The sequence below is a fragment of the Cucurbita pepo genome, chromosome LG02 (assembly GCF_002806865.2).
Source record: "Cucurbita pepo subsp. pepo cultivar mu-cu-16 chromosome LG02, ASM280686v2, whole genome shotgun sequence".
Taxonomy (NCBI): Eukaryota; Viridiplantae; Streptophyta; class Magnoliopsida; order Cucurbitales; family Cucurbitaceae; genus Cucurbita; species Cucurbita pepo.
In genome coordinates, this window is record NC_036639.1 from 2791683 (window position 1) to 2811737 (window position 20055).

Below are 20055 nucleotides of genomic sequence, written 5' to 3' on the forward strand. Positions count from 1 at the left end.
AAGCAATCGAAATGGAGCATAAATGCACCGACATTGTTACTAATTCTTATTATTTCTTTTAAATTACATATATATATTTTTTTCCATTTCCTTTATTTACTCCAATTATTATTATTATTATTTTTCCAATTTGTAAAATTTTTCAAAAGTATTTTTTTAAATTAAAAATAATATGCAAAATAAAATAAAAAAACATAAAGTTAATGGTTCTTACAATTTAAAAAATATCGAATAAATTTATGAAGAATTTAAAAATTTTAAAAATTAATTACTCTAATAAATATAGACTTTAATTTTTATCCAATAAAACTCTAAATTTCAATCCTACCCCTAATTAATTTCTAAATTTAGAATTAGAACACAAATTAAAAGGAAATAATTTTGTAATTTAATAATATATATATACTCTCACGAGTATACACTCGAGGAATTTAGGCCACTCTTTTTACACTCATTTACACAATGAAGCTCTCATTCTCACCTCTCAAAATTTTCAATAGAGCAAAGATTGAATTTTGAACATTAGGTCGATTAAAAACTAAAAAGATAAAAATAAATCAAAATTAAATTGAGAAGAAACGCAAAGAAAACCTATATCCGATCTTGAGTCTAAAGCTCTGATACCAAATGATATGTTAAGGAATCACTACAAGGATAGTAAGATTCGGATTACCTTGTTGATCGAAGATCTCAAGGCAAGAACATTGTTTGAGATTCGAATCACTCCACAAGCAAGATCGATCATGTCTAACTTGAATGATTATTGTTAATCAAATATTTCAACGCAAGAACACTTATTTGAGATTCGAATCACTCCACAAGCAAGATTGATCATATCGAGCTTGAATGATTGTGCGTGTAACATAAACTATGTACCATTACAAATAAACTTAGTGACTGGTTAAAGGAAGCACAAAATATGGAATAAGAGGGAAAAAGACAAAAGTGGGGGCGAGAAATAAAAGTAAAATGTAAATATTTGGACTTTGCCTGAAATGACCCTATATTCTGTGCCCCATTTTCTTTCATACTGTCCCATAAAATTATACGATTATTTCATGGGTACAACAGTAAATACTAAAAACGTAGGAGGGCAATTTCGACAAAAGGCTGCATCCTTCTAAAATATATTTCGCACGTAGCAAATTTCCAAAAGAAGAAAATAGCAGTCTCCGTAGTCCGTATCCCATAGCCATAGCCCCACGCGTCGATGATCGATATAACAGACAGCTCGCACCTCGATGAATAAAATAGGTTAATAAAGTCGCGATCTGATTGGGCCACGTGTCCCTCATCAGTATGAACCCGCACTGGTTTTTCCCACACTGGAAAAAACCCAGAGCTATAACACATGGAACGCAGACCCCTTCCATATTTGGCTCTGTGCGGCTGAATTATGTGAACCCGCTTCAGTACAACGCTCCGTAAAAAAGCGTTGATTCTGTTGGATTTGATCTCTTTGCCTCGCCTCCAAACAGCACCGCACTCAACTGCAAAAGAGTAAGTTACGAACGATTTCCTGGATAATTCCTGCACATTTTCTCTTCCGTTCTTCGCTGCAGATTGCATCGTTTTCGTTTTCGTTTTCGTCGTTTTTCATCTGCTTTCGGAGTGTTTTTTTTTTTAAATTATTATTTAGTTTTTGATCGCTCGCAGTAGGAACGCATCTCTCTTCTCTATGTGTAATTATTCTGTGCGTTATCGAGGAAGAATGAAGTGTTTTAGAGAACTGTCGTTTTCTTTTCTGTGATTTGGTTGTGATTTTTCTTTTATCTTTGTTACTTGTGAAATTTACTTGAGTTTCGTTATTCTCTGAAAAAATTTCCGGAAAAATGGACAGAAGAATCGAGTTTCGGATCTAAGAATGGGGAGAGGCAAGATTGTAATTAGGAGGATCGATAATTCGACGAGCAGACAGGTGACTTTCTCGAAGCGAAGGAGTGGACTGCTGAAGAAGGCGAAAGAACTGGCGATCCTTTGTGACGCCGATGTTGGAGTCATCATCTTCTCCAGCACCAGCAAGCTTTATGAATACTCCAGCACCAGGTTCTATGACATTCATCTTCTGTTTCTTTACTGTTTGCCTTTATTTTCTTCTACTTTTTTCAGTCTGAATAATTTCTCCGTTTTCGAACTTTATTATAATAGATTAATATCTAGTGCGACAACACATTGGTAGCCTCGCTCAATTAATTTACCTGGTTTTTCTTCATTATATTGGCGAGCGTGCACCTTGAATCACGATTATGACTTGTGCTTTATAGTAAAATAAAATGTTGTGCATACTGAGAAATAGGAATTGTAGAGCCTATAGTGTTCAGGTTTTTTGACGTCTTGTTCTTTCTTGTGATTTTATGAGGCTCAGTTCTGTTATTCGCCTGAGCTCTCTATCGTTCAAACTTCGCTAGCTTCTCCTTTCAACTACTCCGCTCATAAACTCTATTGGCATATATCAAGTACCTTTAGAGTCATTGGTTGCCAGATACTCCAATAGTTTATGCCTATAGGATGGACTGCTATAATGCGAATTTTTGGCTTAGTTTCGTAGGATGAGAGTTCTGGATAAGCTAACCAAAGAGAAGTTAGCAGTCCAAAAATTACATTCGAACTTATACTTCAGTACTGTTCAAAGATCCAAGTGAACATGTTGTAAAGGACGAATATGGTTAAGAGATTTTCGGAGTTGCGATTCTCCTTGCAGCATAATAATCATAGAGCTCGTTTAGAATTGGAAAGGGAGGGTGAGAATCCTCAGTCACTTTTATCGGAGATTCAAATGACTTATTCATGCGAGAAATTACGTACTATCTCATGATTGCAAATCTCTCGATGGATGGATATGAAGGTCGTGCACGATACTGGAATCAAATCGTTTTGCACCATACAATTATCAATTTATCCTTGTAATGGATGCCAACCAAGAGAAATAGCGCTGATTGGAAAAGTGGATCTCTGTGCTATTTTTAGTTCTAGGAATCTGAACAGCCTAATTGGTCAATCAATGTTGCTCAATGTATGCTTCTTGGATTGGATCGAATGACATGGGTCAACAGTGCATTATTTCATCCATAGCTGTTATGATTCGATTCAAAATTGTTTCTAACAGAAGCCCTCTGGTTTAAGGAATGGACCAGATCTCATATTAGTTAGGAGTGTAGAATTAAAAGAAAGCATAGTTTTCCGACCTCACCATTCATAATTAGGGATGATTAGACACCCATTGTTCTTCCACATTCTTAAACAACTGTTATATTCGAAAAGAACAAAGAAGCATGGTTTGAACAATAGATTTAGTCCCCAAGGGGCAATACTTTTACGAAATAGGGTTAAGTATGCACAGAAGTCGGTCAGGCAGTCTCACGCAGTTTGATGTTGTTGTGTGGTTCGGTTTCTGTGTACTTGGTGTACCTTCTGACTATTTAGCCTTAATAATAATTTTTAGCATCTTTGTTTTCTGCTTTTGAAAGAATTTGTATTCGAGCATATCACATGTTAGAAAAGGCTTTGCATTAAATCTATTATCAATAATTCTTCACGTTACACTTGAAAACAAAATATTTAGGGGTGTTTGTTTCAAGTTTTTTTGGATGGAAAAGAGGGGAATAGACATGGATTTTACCTCGTCTGTTTCAAGTTTTTGAAATATGTTGTAAAAGTATTTCACACGCATCATTATGGGTTTTCTTTTTTTTTTTTTCTTTTTTTTTTTTCTTTCTATTTTTTCATTTTCATTTTCTTTACTCTTTTTTCTTTTATTTTACATTTATTCATCTTTTTTTTTTCTTTCTTATTATTTTACAAATTATTATTATGTACATAGTATTTGATTGTTTAGCTATGTTCATTAATTATTTAATATAATGATTGAACTAATTATTTATTAAAATTCGTATAATTTTATTAGAATTATTTACTTGATTTTTTTTATTTATTAATATGAATGGTTAAACAACTCAAAAACCTAAAATTTAATACATATTATTTATAATACAATCTGATTAAAATTTAAGACATGTTACTGTTTTATTACTAAATTATTATAGTGATTTATGATTTAGTAAGTATATCTTCTTTAGTATAATTTATTTTACTGTATACAACTTTTAATTTTTGAAATATTAGTTGAACTAAATATTTATAATTGAAAGTTTATATAATTTTATTAAATAAATAATGGTTTTAATTGAACACAAATACTCAAAAACCTACCTCAATCAAAATTAATTAGTTAAAACCATTTTAATAATGTAAAATAGTTAAGCATAGTTTATTGTTTAAAATTAAATAATAAAGTAAATATAAAATTCTGATAACATTTCTCATAACACCGAACACATTTATTTTATTCTCAGAAATTCTTCACGTTCTTTTTCCAAATATTCTTTTTCAGGCATATAAACAAAAAATATTGAAGCAAATAAGCCTTTACAGTCTTTCTTTCTTTGTTTTTTTTTTTTTGTTTTTTTTTTGTTTCCTACTTGGAAACCTTCCCTTATTCAATTGTATTCAATTGCTTTCTATAATTTCTTTTCAAGAGATTTTACATTTTGCTTTTAATACTCAAAACACGATTCATTATCTTTCTTACTTTTAAGTAAACAAGCTTAAGTGTTCAGATGTATTTCACCTAGATGCATTAAGTTGTATAGTTGACATCATTTCATAAGCTATTTTTACTGAGTATTGATTTTTCTAAAAAAAAAAACTTGCTATTTCAAAAGAAGAGTAAGTTTTGCATTTTTGTTTTTATGTAAGACAGAAAAGCCTGTTGTAAGAATATTATATTTAGAGAACAAGAGAAAAAGATGGATACATGGATTTAAAAGGAGAAGGAAAATTGTGAAGATCTGCGTGTATGAAGTTCAACTGAGTCCTACAACACAAAATCGTAGCTAAGCACTGCACTCACGTTTGGATTAATTCATTCGGCCTCATTGCATGCCCATACTCTATTGGTCACTCATCATTCTTTGAATCCTTGTGAATCACCGTTTCTCCCATTGGAAAAGGGGGTTGATCTCATCACCCTTAGCGATGAGCTCTTCTTCATTACTAGACCATGCTTAGTAGGGTTGGATTTAAATCTTGAGCAGTCTATCATGATTTGAATTTACTCTTGTATTATTTGCTTGAACCATTAGGCCAATTCTAGTTGATTTTGAGACTCATATAAAAACATAGAAATAGCAAAGATATCTCAAACGTAAGGTCTATGTATTTCTCGAGCATCCTAGAAAGCTTAAATCTTGATTTCACTCAACTGTGAGTTGACTACACTAGGTACCCTCTACCCATCTCCCTCGTGAGAGGAATTTGCCTCCATCTCACATTCACGAGTTATAAAATTCTCCGCTCATGATAATTTGTGGGTCCCTCCTTAGGAGATTGTTTAGGGGAATTATCCTTGCGACTTGGTTCGCTCACAAAAAACAGATATTTGCAAAGTAGGAAAAGAGAGGACAGATGCTGTAGGGATAGTTGGATCATGGGGGAAAAAAGCGTACATGTTGTCTAATAACCTGTCAAACCCACTTTCCACATATAATTTTGACTACATATGCCATAATTAAAAATGGCTTCATGTTTTTCTTTCTAAACTTTTTTTTGTCTATTAAAAGCTTAATTCTTAGGAAAGAATAATAGTTTCTACCAATAAACATTAGAATTATTTGTTTTATTTGATGAAACACTAAATTCGTCATTTGTAACAAATACTAGAAAATTTTAGAAAGGGAGACAATGTTAGAAAAGGAGACTTTTGTTTCCAAATATTAGAAAAGGAGTATAATCATAATGGTAAAAGCTGTAAAATATGTGGAAGAGTATTTTGAGGAGGAGTGTAGATATTTATTGTAAATCTAGTTATTAATATTCAAAGACAAGTGTAGATATTTGTCTAAGATAACTTGTGAAGTCCTAAGAACAGTAAACCAAAAATAGAGTCTGAAAAGATGTCATATGAACATCAAATTTTCGTTCAATATTCTGCCCTAAGAGTAGTTTGAAATATCAAAGAAAGGTCAAAGGTGGTAGTGTAAGAGAGCACGACAAAATATAATGGTACTAAAAACTTTAGATTTTTGTTATTTTATCTTATTGTTTGATATAAAAACCAACGCAGCGTACATGAAAAATGAAGTTAAAATATTTTGAACAGTAGCCTTAAATTATATCCCAAATTTTCAAATAAAACAGTTAAAACAATTAAAACATATTTGTACTGATGTATCAAAATTAAACATTTCTATAGACATGACCATATTCATAAGATTCGACTAAACATGCCGTCATTTTTCTCTTTTGTTTCCTTTATTCTATTTTCTTCTGCAAATAGAACCCCATATTTGCTGTCCCGCTCTACTGCGTTTGAAGCTGAAAAGACATTCACTTTTTAAATCAGTTCTCCAAAATTCTACCTCGTAAATATTTNTTTTTTTTTTTTTTTTTTTTTTTTTCAAAATATAAAACTTTATATTAAGGTTGCTGTAAAAAATATAATGGTGGGCATAGTAATAAAATTTCGTGTCATGTCGAATGTGTATGGATTCGACATCTAGAGGAATAATGAAAGGCCGATTCTCAGATCAATAAAATATTAAAGAAATGTAATCTAACGTGCATACAGTATATAAATATTAAATTATTTTAACTCATTTAAGAAGTAAATAATTTTATCTATCAATTTAAATATCTTAATTTTTTTTTAGGAATATTCATTCACATAACTATGTCAACCTCTGACCCAACCACATTCTCTATCATTACGTAAAACAGGTATTAGAATTTCTGTTAAAAGTCAGTATTATTATTATAGTTAATTTTATTTGTTAAAATAAAAGGTAGAGAATTTACGAAAACCAATCTTAGGATCCCACTACGCATGCCAAACAACCAAAAACAGACCGCCATTCAAGATAACGATAGGAGAAGAAAAAAAAAATTGTAGCCACTTACTTTCAACATAGCTTTCCAAAATCATAGGCAGTATCAGTCATAAAAGGGTTTCAACTCTTCCCTTTGTAGCGGCATGGATATCTAGTTTTTCTTCTAATAAAAATGTTAAGAGAAGATGATAGATACGGTGATATGTTGGGGAGAATAAAAGTTAATAGAGAAATGGAAAATATATGTCAAAGAAAGAAGAGCTAGAAGGGGGAAAATTATAGTGAGAAAAGTAAGAAAAGTATATATTGAAGGAAAAAATTGAAGAGAGAAATTTTGGAGAAAATCGATAGGGTCTATTTATGAAATAGTTTTAGAAGAACATGTAAGAAGAGTGTATATTTATGAAATCTTGTTTATATTGTTTTAAAAATTAATTTATAATTTCAGAACCACTTTTCAGATTGTAACAAGTGATTATTAAACAGTTCTATTTTTCGGAAAGAAAAACAAAACTATAAACCAAGGGAAAAAAACGTAGTAGTTCAAGGTTGACACTAGAGTTCTAGGGGCTGATAACGAAGATAAGAAATAAAATTCGTCATCGAGTGCATAATTAGACCTTATTTATTAAATTAGTTATTTCTCTGGTTTTGAGAATATTCATGAAACATAATTATGTAAATTTAAAACATACTCTACAAATATTTCATAGAAATAATATGTACTAAAAAAAATTTATTCAAATGACACATACCAAACATATATTAAGATATTTCATAGAAATAATATGTACTAAAAAAAATTTATTCAAATGACACATACCAAACATATATTAAGAGTTCAAAAGTTTGAATTCTCTTACCTCTAAAATGTTGTTTTTTATGATATTAATCTTCATGTATTCGTGGAGAAAATGCTACATAATTCAATGTTTAAATTTATGAATAGGACACGGGAGCCTAAGATCTTAATGATTAAACAAAGCATGCATGTATTCTTAAAAAGAAAACACAATAATGCTAATTAAAAGAAACCTAAATCATTATATTATTATTAAGGTCTAGTTAGAATGATAAAGTTAATCTACTAACCCCCTGTCAAATATATTTATGGAAGTTTTATTGATAGTCGTCAAAAAAATAATTATATATATATATATATAACACAATCTTAGAATACATGAATAATCTTAGTTGTGGAAAGTTTGAATTGCGAATGAAGTTTTTATTTGACAAGTTATGCATGAGAGAGCTAACCCTATAGACCACATGCATAAGCATTATTCAATTTTGTGGTTGTAGTGGTGGATGCTCTTAAAGGACAAGTGTTTGAAGATCTAGATCATATCCTTCGGGGTCGCACTCAGATAGCTTTTCTAACATGGAACCATTTTTCTGCGTCATTTGGCATTTGTTTGGCTTGTAATGGAAACTTTTGTTTAATGATAGAGCTTTTGTAATGGGATTAGAGGCAATATCTTTGGTGTGTAGCTTGTTTTGCCCTTTTATTGGACATTTGGCCTGAGGAGTAAAAAAAAACCCTTTAATGCATCTCTTCTGATTTCTGTTTCAATGAATTGTTGTAAATATTGTACGGTGGATCGGAACCATTTTCGGTAGGCCCTTCAGTTTAGGTATTGTTTAGACTCCTCTTGTTTGGTGGCTCTTTTGTGTGCCTTTTTTCCAAATTTCTGACGAATCATTCCAAGATTGTAAATATGTTTTGGATTTGGCATCTCTGTCTCGCTATGGATAATGGTAATTGTTTAGTTCGTTTTAGAGAAGATTTCCCAAGACTGGGCTGTTTTGGCCATAAGAGCTTCTGAATTCCTCAAAAACTCTCTCTCTTATCATGTCTTGAAATCGTAGTCTATTATGTATGAAGAAACCTTAACACGAAGAAGTCAAGTAGCGAATTTCTGCTATGGGTATGTTTGATGTTTGTATGCTAACTGATAGGATAGATAGGAAAGCTTGGAAGTTGCAAAACTCGTTCTCCTCTCATACAAATCACATCTTAAGAATCTTTATATTATTTCCTCTTTCTTTGACATCCCAAGTATCGAGCTTTGGAGGAGACTTTTTTTTAATATTTAGAAAGAAATGAGGCTCAATGCCATCAGGACCATTTTCTGGGCATTGTAGACAGGAGGAAATAGAAGACTTTTTTAATGTACGTAGTTTTTTCATAAATAATGTAGGCTTGAAGTGATTTGTGCCAATTGAGGTAACTCCTTTAGCTGTTGCCTTATAGTTCCATCTCGTTAGCTATTTCCCTAGTTTAATCTTGTAATCATAGTTTTCTACCAGCTACCCTACACCTTTAATCTCTGTCATGTTTTCCAGTTTGATGAAATTTTCCATTTCTGTAACTAGCAAGATGATGGTAAAGCAAAGAGTGGAAAAGAATGCATCATGAGAATTCACATAAAGTTCTACGTTACATTTAGTGGATTCAAATTATACATTTTATGGTTTAAATCTTACAGTTATCTATTGAAACTCCAGAAGTGCTGTACACATACCTGACCGATAAGTGCAAGGAATCCTTTGCTTTGATCAACGTGACACTCCATGAATGTAGATGCCTAAAATTTGCATCATTAGTTGAAAGACCGAGAGCATGATGCGTGCCTCTACAAATAAAATGAAAACCACTAAAGGAGATGTTAAAAATGTATTCAATTACTAAGGGTATAAATATTGGATAGGTTAAATGGAAGTCAATGGAGATAAAAATGTTATGTACCTGAGTGAGATATCAATAGATCATAGATAAAATCTCTCACTTGTCTATTGGCCATGCTATCCGTCTTTTGACCTAGTCACTCTCAACCAACGTTTCATCCCAATACCATAGACTGCACTGTTGAAACACTATACCTGCCATGTAGCTATACAAAAAAGATTGGTGAGGTTTGCTCACTTATGTTTAATGTTCAGTTACAAAAAAGACGTGGTGGGCAGTAGAATATTCAAGGAGGCACATTGGGAATTAGGTTTCATTGAAGGCTGAACCATTACAAATCTTCATTTAAACTCTCTAACCAAATATTGCTTTGACATTGTTTATGTTAATTTGAATTTGCATATTGTTAAATTATAAATTCTATTGGTGACCATGAATTGTTTTGAACATAGTTCTCAATATTATTTCATTGTATCTGTATAATAGGTGAGCTTAAAATTTTTCTTTGTTTGAACTTTAGTCATTCTAGGAGAAATTGATTACTCGATCTAATTTTGAATTTTTTCTTAAATAAAAAGGAAGGTTCGATAGTTAGGCAACCCTTTTTGCCACCCATCTAATGTTGTCATGTGGCTACAAATTTCATTCTACCTATCTGCAAATTTGAATTTCCACTATATAACCGACAAGAATCTTGAAAATGTTAAGAGCCTACCACATGAGAATAGAAGTCTAGGTTTAACCGGGAAAACTAAATTGAAAGGAAATCATGGTGTAAATAGGGTTATCTTATTGACGTATGCTCACAAGGTAGTTAAATTTTCAACTTTTGCTGTTTTCCCAATAGATTTTCATTTCTTGCCCATATCATTATGATTAACTCAGATTATTGACTCTTACCAGCATGAAAACACTAATAGAACGATATCACAAGACAAAAGAGGAGCACCATCAGCTTGGGGTCTCGACTTCAGAAGTCAAGGTATTCTTTAGTATCTAAGGCTTGATTATTTTTCCTTCCGACTGCCAGACATGTTAGACAAAAGATCATGTATGATTGTTAAAACGCAAACACCTAGATTGCCTATCTGTCAAATCTCTGGATACGATGACTAATAAGAATTATACATCATAGTTATGGCTGGTACGATTACGTTGTGGAATGAGGGGGTGGGGAGGGGCGGGAGGGGTTTGGGACAGTGCAGTTAAGGTATAACAGCAGTTTGATTTGGATAGGAAGAGCTGCCCGAAGTGAATTACTAGGAAGAACATCAATCATTATGGGATCAAATGTGGTTAGATTTATGTTGAAATCTAGGTTTGACCCATCGAGGATCATGTGAATTTGGACGTAATAGTACTCATCAAAACTACTGTCAGAATTATAAATGCATATTTTGCTTAAAAGAGATTCCACGAACCTGGTATTTATCTGGCACATGCTGAAAGAACAATTCAAAACAACAATCATGAGATCATGAATCTTGGATCCTTGAGCAATCTCCACCTGGACAAAATCAAACAGATGATTCAACATCAAAATCCAGAAAAATAAAAGGGAGCAGAACGCATAAAAATGGCATCACGACAAACCTCAAAGGCTTTTTCATGAAATGGCAAACCTGAAAAGTTAAGGTGTCATTCTATATTAACAAAAAGTATTAGATATTTCTACAAAATAGATATACAAACTAATAAATAATAATAATAAAAGATACAATTCTCTACTTTGGCCAAAACTTATAATTTTGCCAATTCACATCTTAAGTATCTCGCATGTTATTCAAAAATTTAAAATATGACCAAGAAATTTTTCTCAAGTATGAATCCCGATCCTCATTAATGGGATTCTTCGGCTCTTCAGTCTCCCCAAAAGTGGACATGGGTGTAGGCCAGGATGTTGAGAGAACAGGGATTGTAGGCAAGGATTTTGAGAGGAGACGGGATGCAGACATGAACAGAAATCCCTTGACCATCCCCAGGCTAACATAACATTTACATCAGACTAAGATACTGATTACCTTCATTTTCAGAAATGCTTTTTGGTATACTCTATGCTAGCTTAATACATTTTTGTGCATGAATATAGAAGGCATACTCTTATACTTCTAAATAGTATGAAAATTACATTCTGATTTTTAATCATTAGTACTGGCAAAGGGAAGCAGCAATGTTACGGCAACAACTGCAGAGCTTACAAGAAAATCATCGGTACTAACATACCCTATTCTGTTCTATTCTATTTCATTACATTTTACTTGATAAACACTGATACTAGAGGAAAGTGCAAAAGAATGAAAAAACAAAACTACGAAATTTACTTCGGCTCCTTAGGCCATATGCGAGCCTCCAATCTACTACATGCACTCATAACCATGGACACTTATTTCAGATAGCATTTATTGACGACCAAGCATGATCCAAACATAAATTTCCTAATATATTTCCTGCATGTTGCTCAAGTAAAAACTGCTATACAAGTTAAACCACTAATTCGTTCCGATAGAACACCACTAATAGATATAATTACAGGCAGATGATGGGTGAAGAGCTGACTGGTCTGAGTGTCAAAGATCTACAGAATCTAGAAAACCAACTGGAGATAAGTCTCCGTGGTGTCCGTATGAAGAAGGTATCTAATTGTATCATTTATTAAATGTGTTGGGTGTTTAACAGACAGTTTCCTTTCTTTGAGCAGGATCAAATCTTAATGGATGAGATACAAGAACTAAACAGAAAGGTTAAGCAACTACAGTTCTGAAATTTCCGTTCTCAATAATTTTGTTTACTAAATTTCCTCCTCTTTGTTATAGGGAAACCTAATTCACCAAGGCAATATGGAACTTTATAAGAAGGTAAACCTAATTCGTCAAGAAAATCTGGAATTATACCAAAAGGTAAACGATGCAGATAATTGAAGCAAACTTTAATTATTTTCAAAAATAAACTAAAGGTGTCTCTTCAGCGACATTTGATGAAAAAAGAGTCTAAAGGTTCTAATTGTTTAACAAATAAAACTTTGTGTTGCTTAGTCACCATCAAAAGAAAATTTTCACCATCCTAGGTCTATGGAACAAAGGATGCCAAGGGGGCAAGCAGTCTTACAAATGGCCTGGGTGTGGGAGAGGATGCAGTTATACCTATCAGCCTTCAACTCAGCCAACCACAACAACAAAACCTTGAGGCACCAGAAAAAGCAACAAAACTGGGGTACAGTTGCGACAAAATGCATAAATGTTCAATAATGCGTACAAATGAACTTTTCCAAAGTCAGTATTCCAATCTTGTTCTTTTGATGGTTGCAGCAGACTACAACTACGCTAGCAAAAAGAGACCTTACACCAACCAGGAAGATGTTACTCATTTTGGATCAAGAAAACGGTGTGAGGTTGCAAATTATCTTTCAATCAACGAATTCCGGTAGGGTAATGGACTATTCCATAACCAACGAAACTAGCTTTGTCTCGTTTGTGGTGATTAATACAAGGGAATTTATGTGAAGAGAAGGCTATGTGCAACAAAAAATAATTGAAATTGCATCAGCAAACAAACTTCATTTTCCAGAAATCTTAAGGTTTGCCACCTTCATAATAATCAGCTAGGTTCAAAAGTTCATGCTTATTATAGGACTGATGTTGGATATTTTATAAAAGAAAAGTACGGAGATTCATCAAAGGAAACAAGTAGATTAAAAAGAAGATGACTACCAAAATTTCGCCCAACAGTATATGTTGTATATGTTACCCAAAAAAACCCCAACCCAAGAATATCATCCCCCTTCGTTAATTTCTTGTTGTCTTTTGCCTGTCGTTCTTTTTTCTTTCCTCTTCACTCTCTCTCGCCTCGCTTTAGCAGCTATTGGGCCTACAACCCTTATCCCTTCGTCAGTCATTTTAGTCACTATTTGCCTCCTCATTTTTTGCCAGTTTGTGCCTTGTCAGATTGTTTCATTGGTTATGAATACGTTGGTTGCTCTTCTATTATGGGTTTGCTTCATAGGTTAGCTAGTTTGCTTGCAACGGATCGTAGTAGTTGCTGTATTGATAAGAGTTAATATTGCATTTGGTTCACTGGAATTTTTGAGAAAGCCATGGAATTTAAGTCAGTCATTCCTCTCTCATTCATTCTCTCCCCTACATTGGTTTGAGAAAGCCATGGTTGAAATGATGTTCTGCACCAAGACTCGGATTTTATCCAAACACAATAGAGATGAGTTTGGTACTACCAAAATTCAGAAACGTTGGTTTTCTTCAGGAGCAATTATTTATTGTATCATATGGCCAATATCAAGTAGAAGGAAGGTGATTAGCATTCCTTGTGAATTCCTAAAGCGTGGTGGCTTTTTTTTCTTTTTTTTTTTTTGTATGATTTGTCAGAGAGATTATATCATTGAATTCGAGAAGCTTGGCTGGAAGGATACTCAGCCTTTGAAATGTAGTACTAATTCATTTGGACATTGTGAATTCATTCAACCCTTCTTTTTCCTCCCTCGGTTGCAGATTTGTTTTGTCCAAAGCCCTCCGTTTCCAAGTCATTTTTTTGGGTAAGGAAAGATAAAGAAGTTGTTAATTTAAAGTGTGGAATTCTTTGCTGGTGGTTTCTCGATTGAATGTGCACGATGTTCGGAAAGATATTCAGAAGGCCATTGAAGTTCACTTCAAAACCATTTTTTTTTATTAATCCTTTTATGGATGATAAAGTTTTGCTTCAATTGGAAGATACAAATTTTTTAGGTGATCTTGGTCCATTGGGTCATTGGTGGCTGTTCTTTTTTGTTTTCAAACGTTGTCTTTGGTTTGGTTTTCAGTGTTGAGTTTGGTTCTTCAAACTCCCTCTTTGCTATTTTCTTTTTTTTTTTTTCTTTTTGCTCAGCTCGCTTGGTGTTTCTTATTGTAGAAGTTCCTTTCTATATCTTTTTCTTTTTTTATTCTCTGTAGTGGTTCTTTTTGTATTTCTCCGTATTTTATTTTTAACTTCCTTGTGGAGTTTGTATCCTTGAGCATTAGTCTCTTTTCATTTATTCAATAAAAAGTTATACAATTGTATATGACAGTCATCATGGAAGCACGGATAGTATTTACCTCATATCTCCACTGCTCAACTACAGTAAACGAATCCAGCAGTCTGCTGTAGCAAGATAATTTGCAAAACATTAGAGTAAGCCACAATTCGGCAAAGAAATTAAACAAACAAAAAAAAAAAGATATTAGAAAAAAACCATCTCTACTAAACAGGGTCATTATAAATCCAAGACAATAGTTTAATCGGTGGATCACTGCAAATAATGATATTTCCAACTGCATAAATTCAATTTTTTATAGAAAGGAACATCATTTCATCAATTAATGAAACAAACAAGAACTTCCCCAAATGGATATGTCTGGCAGAAAATGATGAAGAAAGAATCATGAATGGTTCAAAAGCATATTGCATTGCACGTCACAAAAACAATCACAATTCAAAGTACATTTTTAGACAACAATCCTAATATTAACTTATAAAGTAAACAAGAACACCAAGAGACTTGAAAACAATCTAGCTACTAACTTGTATGTATTTCCCAGCTAGCTTAGAGCCCCCAACCATGAATTTGTGAAGCTCGAAGGTTCAGAAACAGATCTAGAACGTTTGTGTTTCAAGATTGAAGTTATAGAGGACATACCAAGTTAACGTTGCAAACCTCAGATACTATTACGGCAAGGATGAAAAAAAATCAAAAGCACTAATTCAAATTTCTAAATGATAACCAACTTTCACTTGGGTCCCTTTTCAACTCCCCTAAAGGTTCTATTATTCCTCTCTCTAAAGACCCCACAAAATCACATAAACATCGGCCAGAACAAAAGGCCACACGAGAGCCTTAATTCAAAATTATTCTAATTCATCTCCCCTCAACTCTTCATCCATTGCAATATAAATGATTAGTCAATCAAATAATATGTAGTAAATGAGTCAGTTTGAAAATAAACTAATGGCTCATTGAAGAATACTGTTCTCGTCAAATACAAAATCATTTTTAGAAATATCATATATAACCCAAACTCATTAAGAAACAAAGAAAGTCTAACTTTTGACCATACTTGCATGACATATAGGGTGTTAACAAATAAAATTCATGTTCAAAATTAACACTAATCAAAAATAATGTTCACAATGCTATATATCATAATAACTACTAGGAAATTATGTGCACAATGTCATATTCACAACATTATTCTTACTAGTGCACATTAACTAGATAGATCTAACATGCACAATCCCCAAAATAGAATGAGCTTTGGAAAGATCTACTTATTTTTATTTATATTCGTGAGTAATAATATATAGCAAATGGGTGAGTCTGAAAATAAACGAATGGCTCATTGAAGAATATTATTCTCGTCAAACATAAAATCATTTTTTAAAATATCATATATAACCTAAATCCAATTTAAGAAACAAAAAAAAAAGGAAAAAATCTAACTTTTGACCATACTTGCATGACATACAGGGTGCTAACAAATAAAATTCATGTTTAAAATTAATACTACTAAAAAATAATGTTCACAATGCTATATTCACAATAACTACTTGAAAATTATGTACACAATGTCGTGCACAATGTCATATTCACAACAATTATTCTTACTATGTGCACTCTACTCATGCACAATGCCTGAAATAGAATGAGCTTTGGAAAAATCTACTTATTTTTATTTATATTTGTGAGTGTTAGACAAGCTTGTGCGCACCTCAAATAGTCCCACGACACAATAACCTCACCCTACTGCATTTGGTTGCTAGAAAACCCTTAGAATATTAAATCCTAGGTGGATGGCCAGATTGAACACATTCCCTCAGAGATTTATTATTCTCATCACCCTTATTGAACACTAGGCTGACCCAAAGTGTGTGGTGCTAGACATTAACAAAGTATATTCAACTCAAACCTTCAGTAAATTGGGATTGTTACTTTAATGGTTCTCACATTCTTACCTTCCTATTCTACATCGGAAGAAACAATTTACACTGGAACAACTGTTATAATCTATTTTGAACAATCTAAGAAGGTAAAATATAAAAATGGATACGCAAGTTACAAATGTGATCACTTCATATCCAAGTGATCTTTCTTGAAAGGTAAAAGAAATTTTATGTACAACAAAATAGACAGATGGATGACAGAAGGGTCAAATCCTCAAAAAGTGAAAATATTGGGAAAAAATAATGAATAAATGCACATTTCAAAAGAATACATGATCTAGAGGTTCTATGTGGCCATACTAAATCATGAACATAGTGAACCAAAATCACCAATTACCAGCATACCCTATAATCCCTATACAATCTTCTAAATAAAAGTTTACAAAAAATTCTATAAAGGAAGAGTAAAATGTTGAACTCTTTCAAGGATATCAATTACAGGATTGAGATTATCACTAAAGAACTTCTAAAACAAAGCCACAACCTATGTTATCAAAGTCCTTGAGATTATTAACTAAGAACCATATTCCTGAAACTTTAAATTGCTGAGTTCTCACCATTGCGACTTTTCATGGCCCTAAAAAGAAACTATCGTTATGGTCCCCCATGCACAAGACCCATTAAAAATGTCATCAATAATGTCAGTGTTTTATCATATTTTAAATACTTATTCAGGACCGAAAAACAAATTGTTAGTCATTCTTAAGTTTCTACTACCTGGTGGGTGAATGGTACAACTTGACAAGAATATCAATAAAATTCATAATCTACCCATCTTCGCAACTTTTTGGTATGTACAAACTACAAAATAAGGATGGACCCAAACGTTGTGTCGAACTTTGTCACGCAAATGAGACTGCAAGGGGATTTTTTCTTCAAGTCAAGGAAAATGGCGGTTATTTTGTTCATCACAGGGTTTGTCAGTGGAAGAATTCTACCAGCCTCTAAAAGAAGTTTGTTGCATCTATTTCTGAAGACATAAGGTTACTCCAGTGCAGTAAACCTACTAGATGAATTCATTAACTTCACTGTGGATGATAACTAAACAAAACAACCAGTTGAAAGCCCAAATACTCTGAAACTCAACCTGCTAGCAGTTTTCATGATAAAGAAGACCTGCTAGCATACCAAAACAAAAGTTAAGAGTGCTAACTAATTACAAGACTTACAGTACCCTACATCACAAATACCTCGAAGATGATCTTGTCAGAAAGAACTCTTAGGATCTTGTTTAACTAATCCTACTAAAATAATGCTTTTAAGGAATGCGAAAAATTTAGCATTCAATAGAGCATGAGTCTTAACTTGTTATCAATTAATAAAATGTTGTTCACAATTAATAGCTTAAAAATAAGTCAATGTGATTTTGTTTCAACAAACAATAGCAGAAACGTTATTCAATAACCTTACTGACTAAACATGAACTACTCCCAAAGCTCTAGAGTTTCAAGGTATGTGATTAATCACCAATATCATCCCTATATTTATTTCAGGATACCAAACAAAACAATCCTTACTTTAGAAACCAAACCAGAATCACCAACAAACAGAAAAAAGGTACAAGAAAAGGGGGAGGGAGGCCATATGAAAATCGTAATGATGTGGTTAACATCCAACAACTCAATAAGTAACTTAAATCATCTGCCTAGGTTCACGTTTAAATTAGTTACGGATGCGCAAATATATAAACAGATAATCTTGTTCACGGAATCTCAAATGCTTTAGAAAAACAAAACATAGCGGAAAACTAGTGGCTATCTCCAGAATACTTGGAGCGCTTAATTCCAGCCAAATATCAAAAGAACCAGACAGTTGAAGCTATGAAACTCTTGATCTATGATTTCCAACTCTCTTTAGATATAAAATCATTATCATATTATGCAAGCGTGCGATGAAATACGTGTTCAAAAAACACGAACATGCACAAAAACAAGCATCCTTGCTAATATCTCAATATAATAAATGATATACCAGGTAAATCCAAAGATCAGGCTAAGAATAAATAAACATTATAATGTCACATACACACATAGATGAAATAAATGCCAGACCGCCCTAGTCATTCTCTCATTTTATGTTTGCTCGAGAATAGTCCGAAACAATTGCAGTGGTGAAATGAAAAGACGGACCATACGTACCGTGGACCAGATCGAACACTGATTCTCAGTAGGAAAAACGTAGCAAAGTACGTAAAAGAGTGTGTAGACAACTTACGATGAAAAAAGAATTCTACAATAAAACGATTCTACATCGTAATGCATCGCTCGGTTCATAAGAGGACGGTAGAGACAAGATTACCTAGTAATTCGCAGGCACCGGAATAGTTGAGCTAGGAGTCTCGCGTTTTTCAGTTCTCTTCTCCTCGGGGATAACAGCCAACCAACCAGATCTGAGAACTAGCTTCCGAGACAAAATTTCCTTCCGAAAAAATGTAAGTCAATCGAACTGAGAAGCCATGAAAACAGAAGAATCTAGTACATTACTAAGATCAGAACAGAAAATTACATGAAAGACAAGCATAGTAAGCATGATTGTGATAAGAGAAACACGAATATGGAGGACAATGAAGATTCAAGATCAAGAAGAAAAAACAATCAATGAAGATATCCAAGAGAAAGAACGAAAACCTGAATAGAAGAACTGGATTGTATGTGATGCCTCGCGCGAGGAGACCAAAAGCGGTGGTACCAGGCAACGAGAGGCAGAGTCATTTGGCTTTTGATCTCTGCCCGAAACAAACACGGAAATCGATAGTAAAGAAGATATTTATAGTCGCGATGGATTTAGCGCGCGTGGTACTTTGTAGTTGCCTATAATTTATAATATTATATAATATTTTCGAAAAAAATCAAACTTTATTTTATTTTAATTGTAAAATAGAAATTAATTATATCCACAAAATTTATAAAATGTAATTACTTACATTATTAATTTTCCAATTATAAAAAAAGAAAATAACATTTTTTACACGTGTGCAAAAAACCAATCAATATCCACGTCCCGATTCCTGAATTAATAAATCAAATATGAAAAATTCGATATACTTACGTGGCGAACTAATGCGTAACGGAATACCACGTGGCACTAGCTGAACAAATCTCCGCGCGTGTACAGGGAAATAATAAACAGAATTAGGTTTATCCACGTGGCAGAATAAGCGAACGAAGATGGAACACGTCGTCCATTCTAGAACCATGGAAATAGGTATTTAAAAATTGCAGAGAATAATAAATAATTAAAAATATGTACCGGCAACTGGGGGAACGACGAGTTAAAGAAATAATAAAGAAAAAAAAAATATTTTTTAAATAAAATTTCTTAAAAGAAAAAATAAAGTACAAAAGCGAGTTGGGGAACCTATTTCTATGATGGCTTTGGAAAAAGTTAAATAATTGACGCAATTTAAATATTATTTGTTGTATATTAGAGCGCTAAGATATTTTGAGGTTCAAGTGCCACTTGTACCCAGATATTTTCTGGCGCAAAGGAATATATTTAAATATAATTAAATTAAACTGA

General features: G+C 32.9%; 1 protein-coding gene and 1 long non-coding RNA gene across 10 annotated transcripts; one reads left to right on the forward strand and one right to left on the reverse strand.

The window, feature by feature from the left end:
• The first annotated feature begins 1403 nt into the window (after positions 1–1403).
• LOC111788758 (MADS-box transcription factor 23-like) lies at positions 1404–14662 on the forward strand. Of its 4 annotated transcripts, none has more exons than XM_023669244.1 (9): positions 1404–1500; positions 1841–2046; positions 10477–10555; positions 11723–11784; positions 12106–12205; positions 12272–12313; positions 12387–12428; positions 12606–12783; positions 12879–14662. In XM_023669244.1, exons 2-9 carry the CDS (start codon positions 1865–1867, stop codon positions 12995–12997), a joined length of 804 nt encoding a protein of 267 aa, XP_023525012.1. In that variant the 5' UTR covers positions 1404–1500; positions 1841–1864; the 3' UTR covers positions 12998–14662. The 4 variants fall into 4 exon arrangements, with proteins under 4 accessions (XP_023525012.1, XP_023525013.1, XP_023525014.1 ...); XM_023669245.1 differs by having other exon boundaries at positions 12387–12470; positions 12638–12783; positions 12879–12998; XM_023669246.1 differs by having other exon boundaries at positions 12387–12470; positions 12638–12783; positions 12882–12998.
• On the reverse strand, positions 6128–19273 carry LOC111788759. Of its 6 annotated transcripts, none has more exons than XR_002814222.1 (9): positions 19164–19273; positions 18835–18954; positions 14655–14700; positions 11167–11195; positions 10995–11080; positions 9634–9778; positions 9410–9520; positions 6955–7801; positions 6128–6372 (listed from the first exon to the last, which is right to left on the reverse strand). It is a non-coding gene; the product is annotated as an uncharacterized LOC111788759 (long non-coding RNA). The 6 variants fall into 6 exon arrangements; XR_002814221.1 differs by having other exon boundaries at positions 14655–14697; positions 18835–18981; XR_002814218.1 differs by having other exon boundaries at positions 6955–7047; positions 18835–18981.
• Positions 19274–20055: the final 782 nt, after the last annotated feature.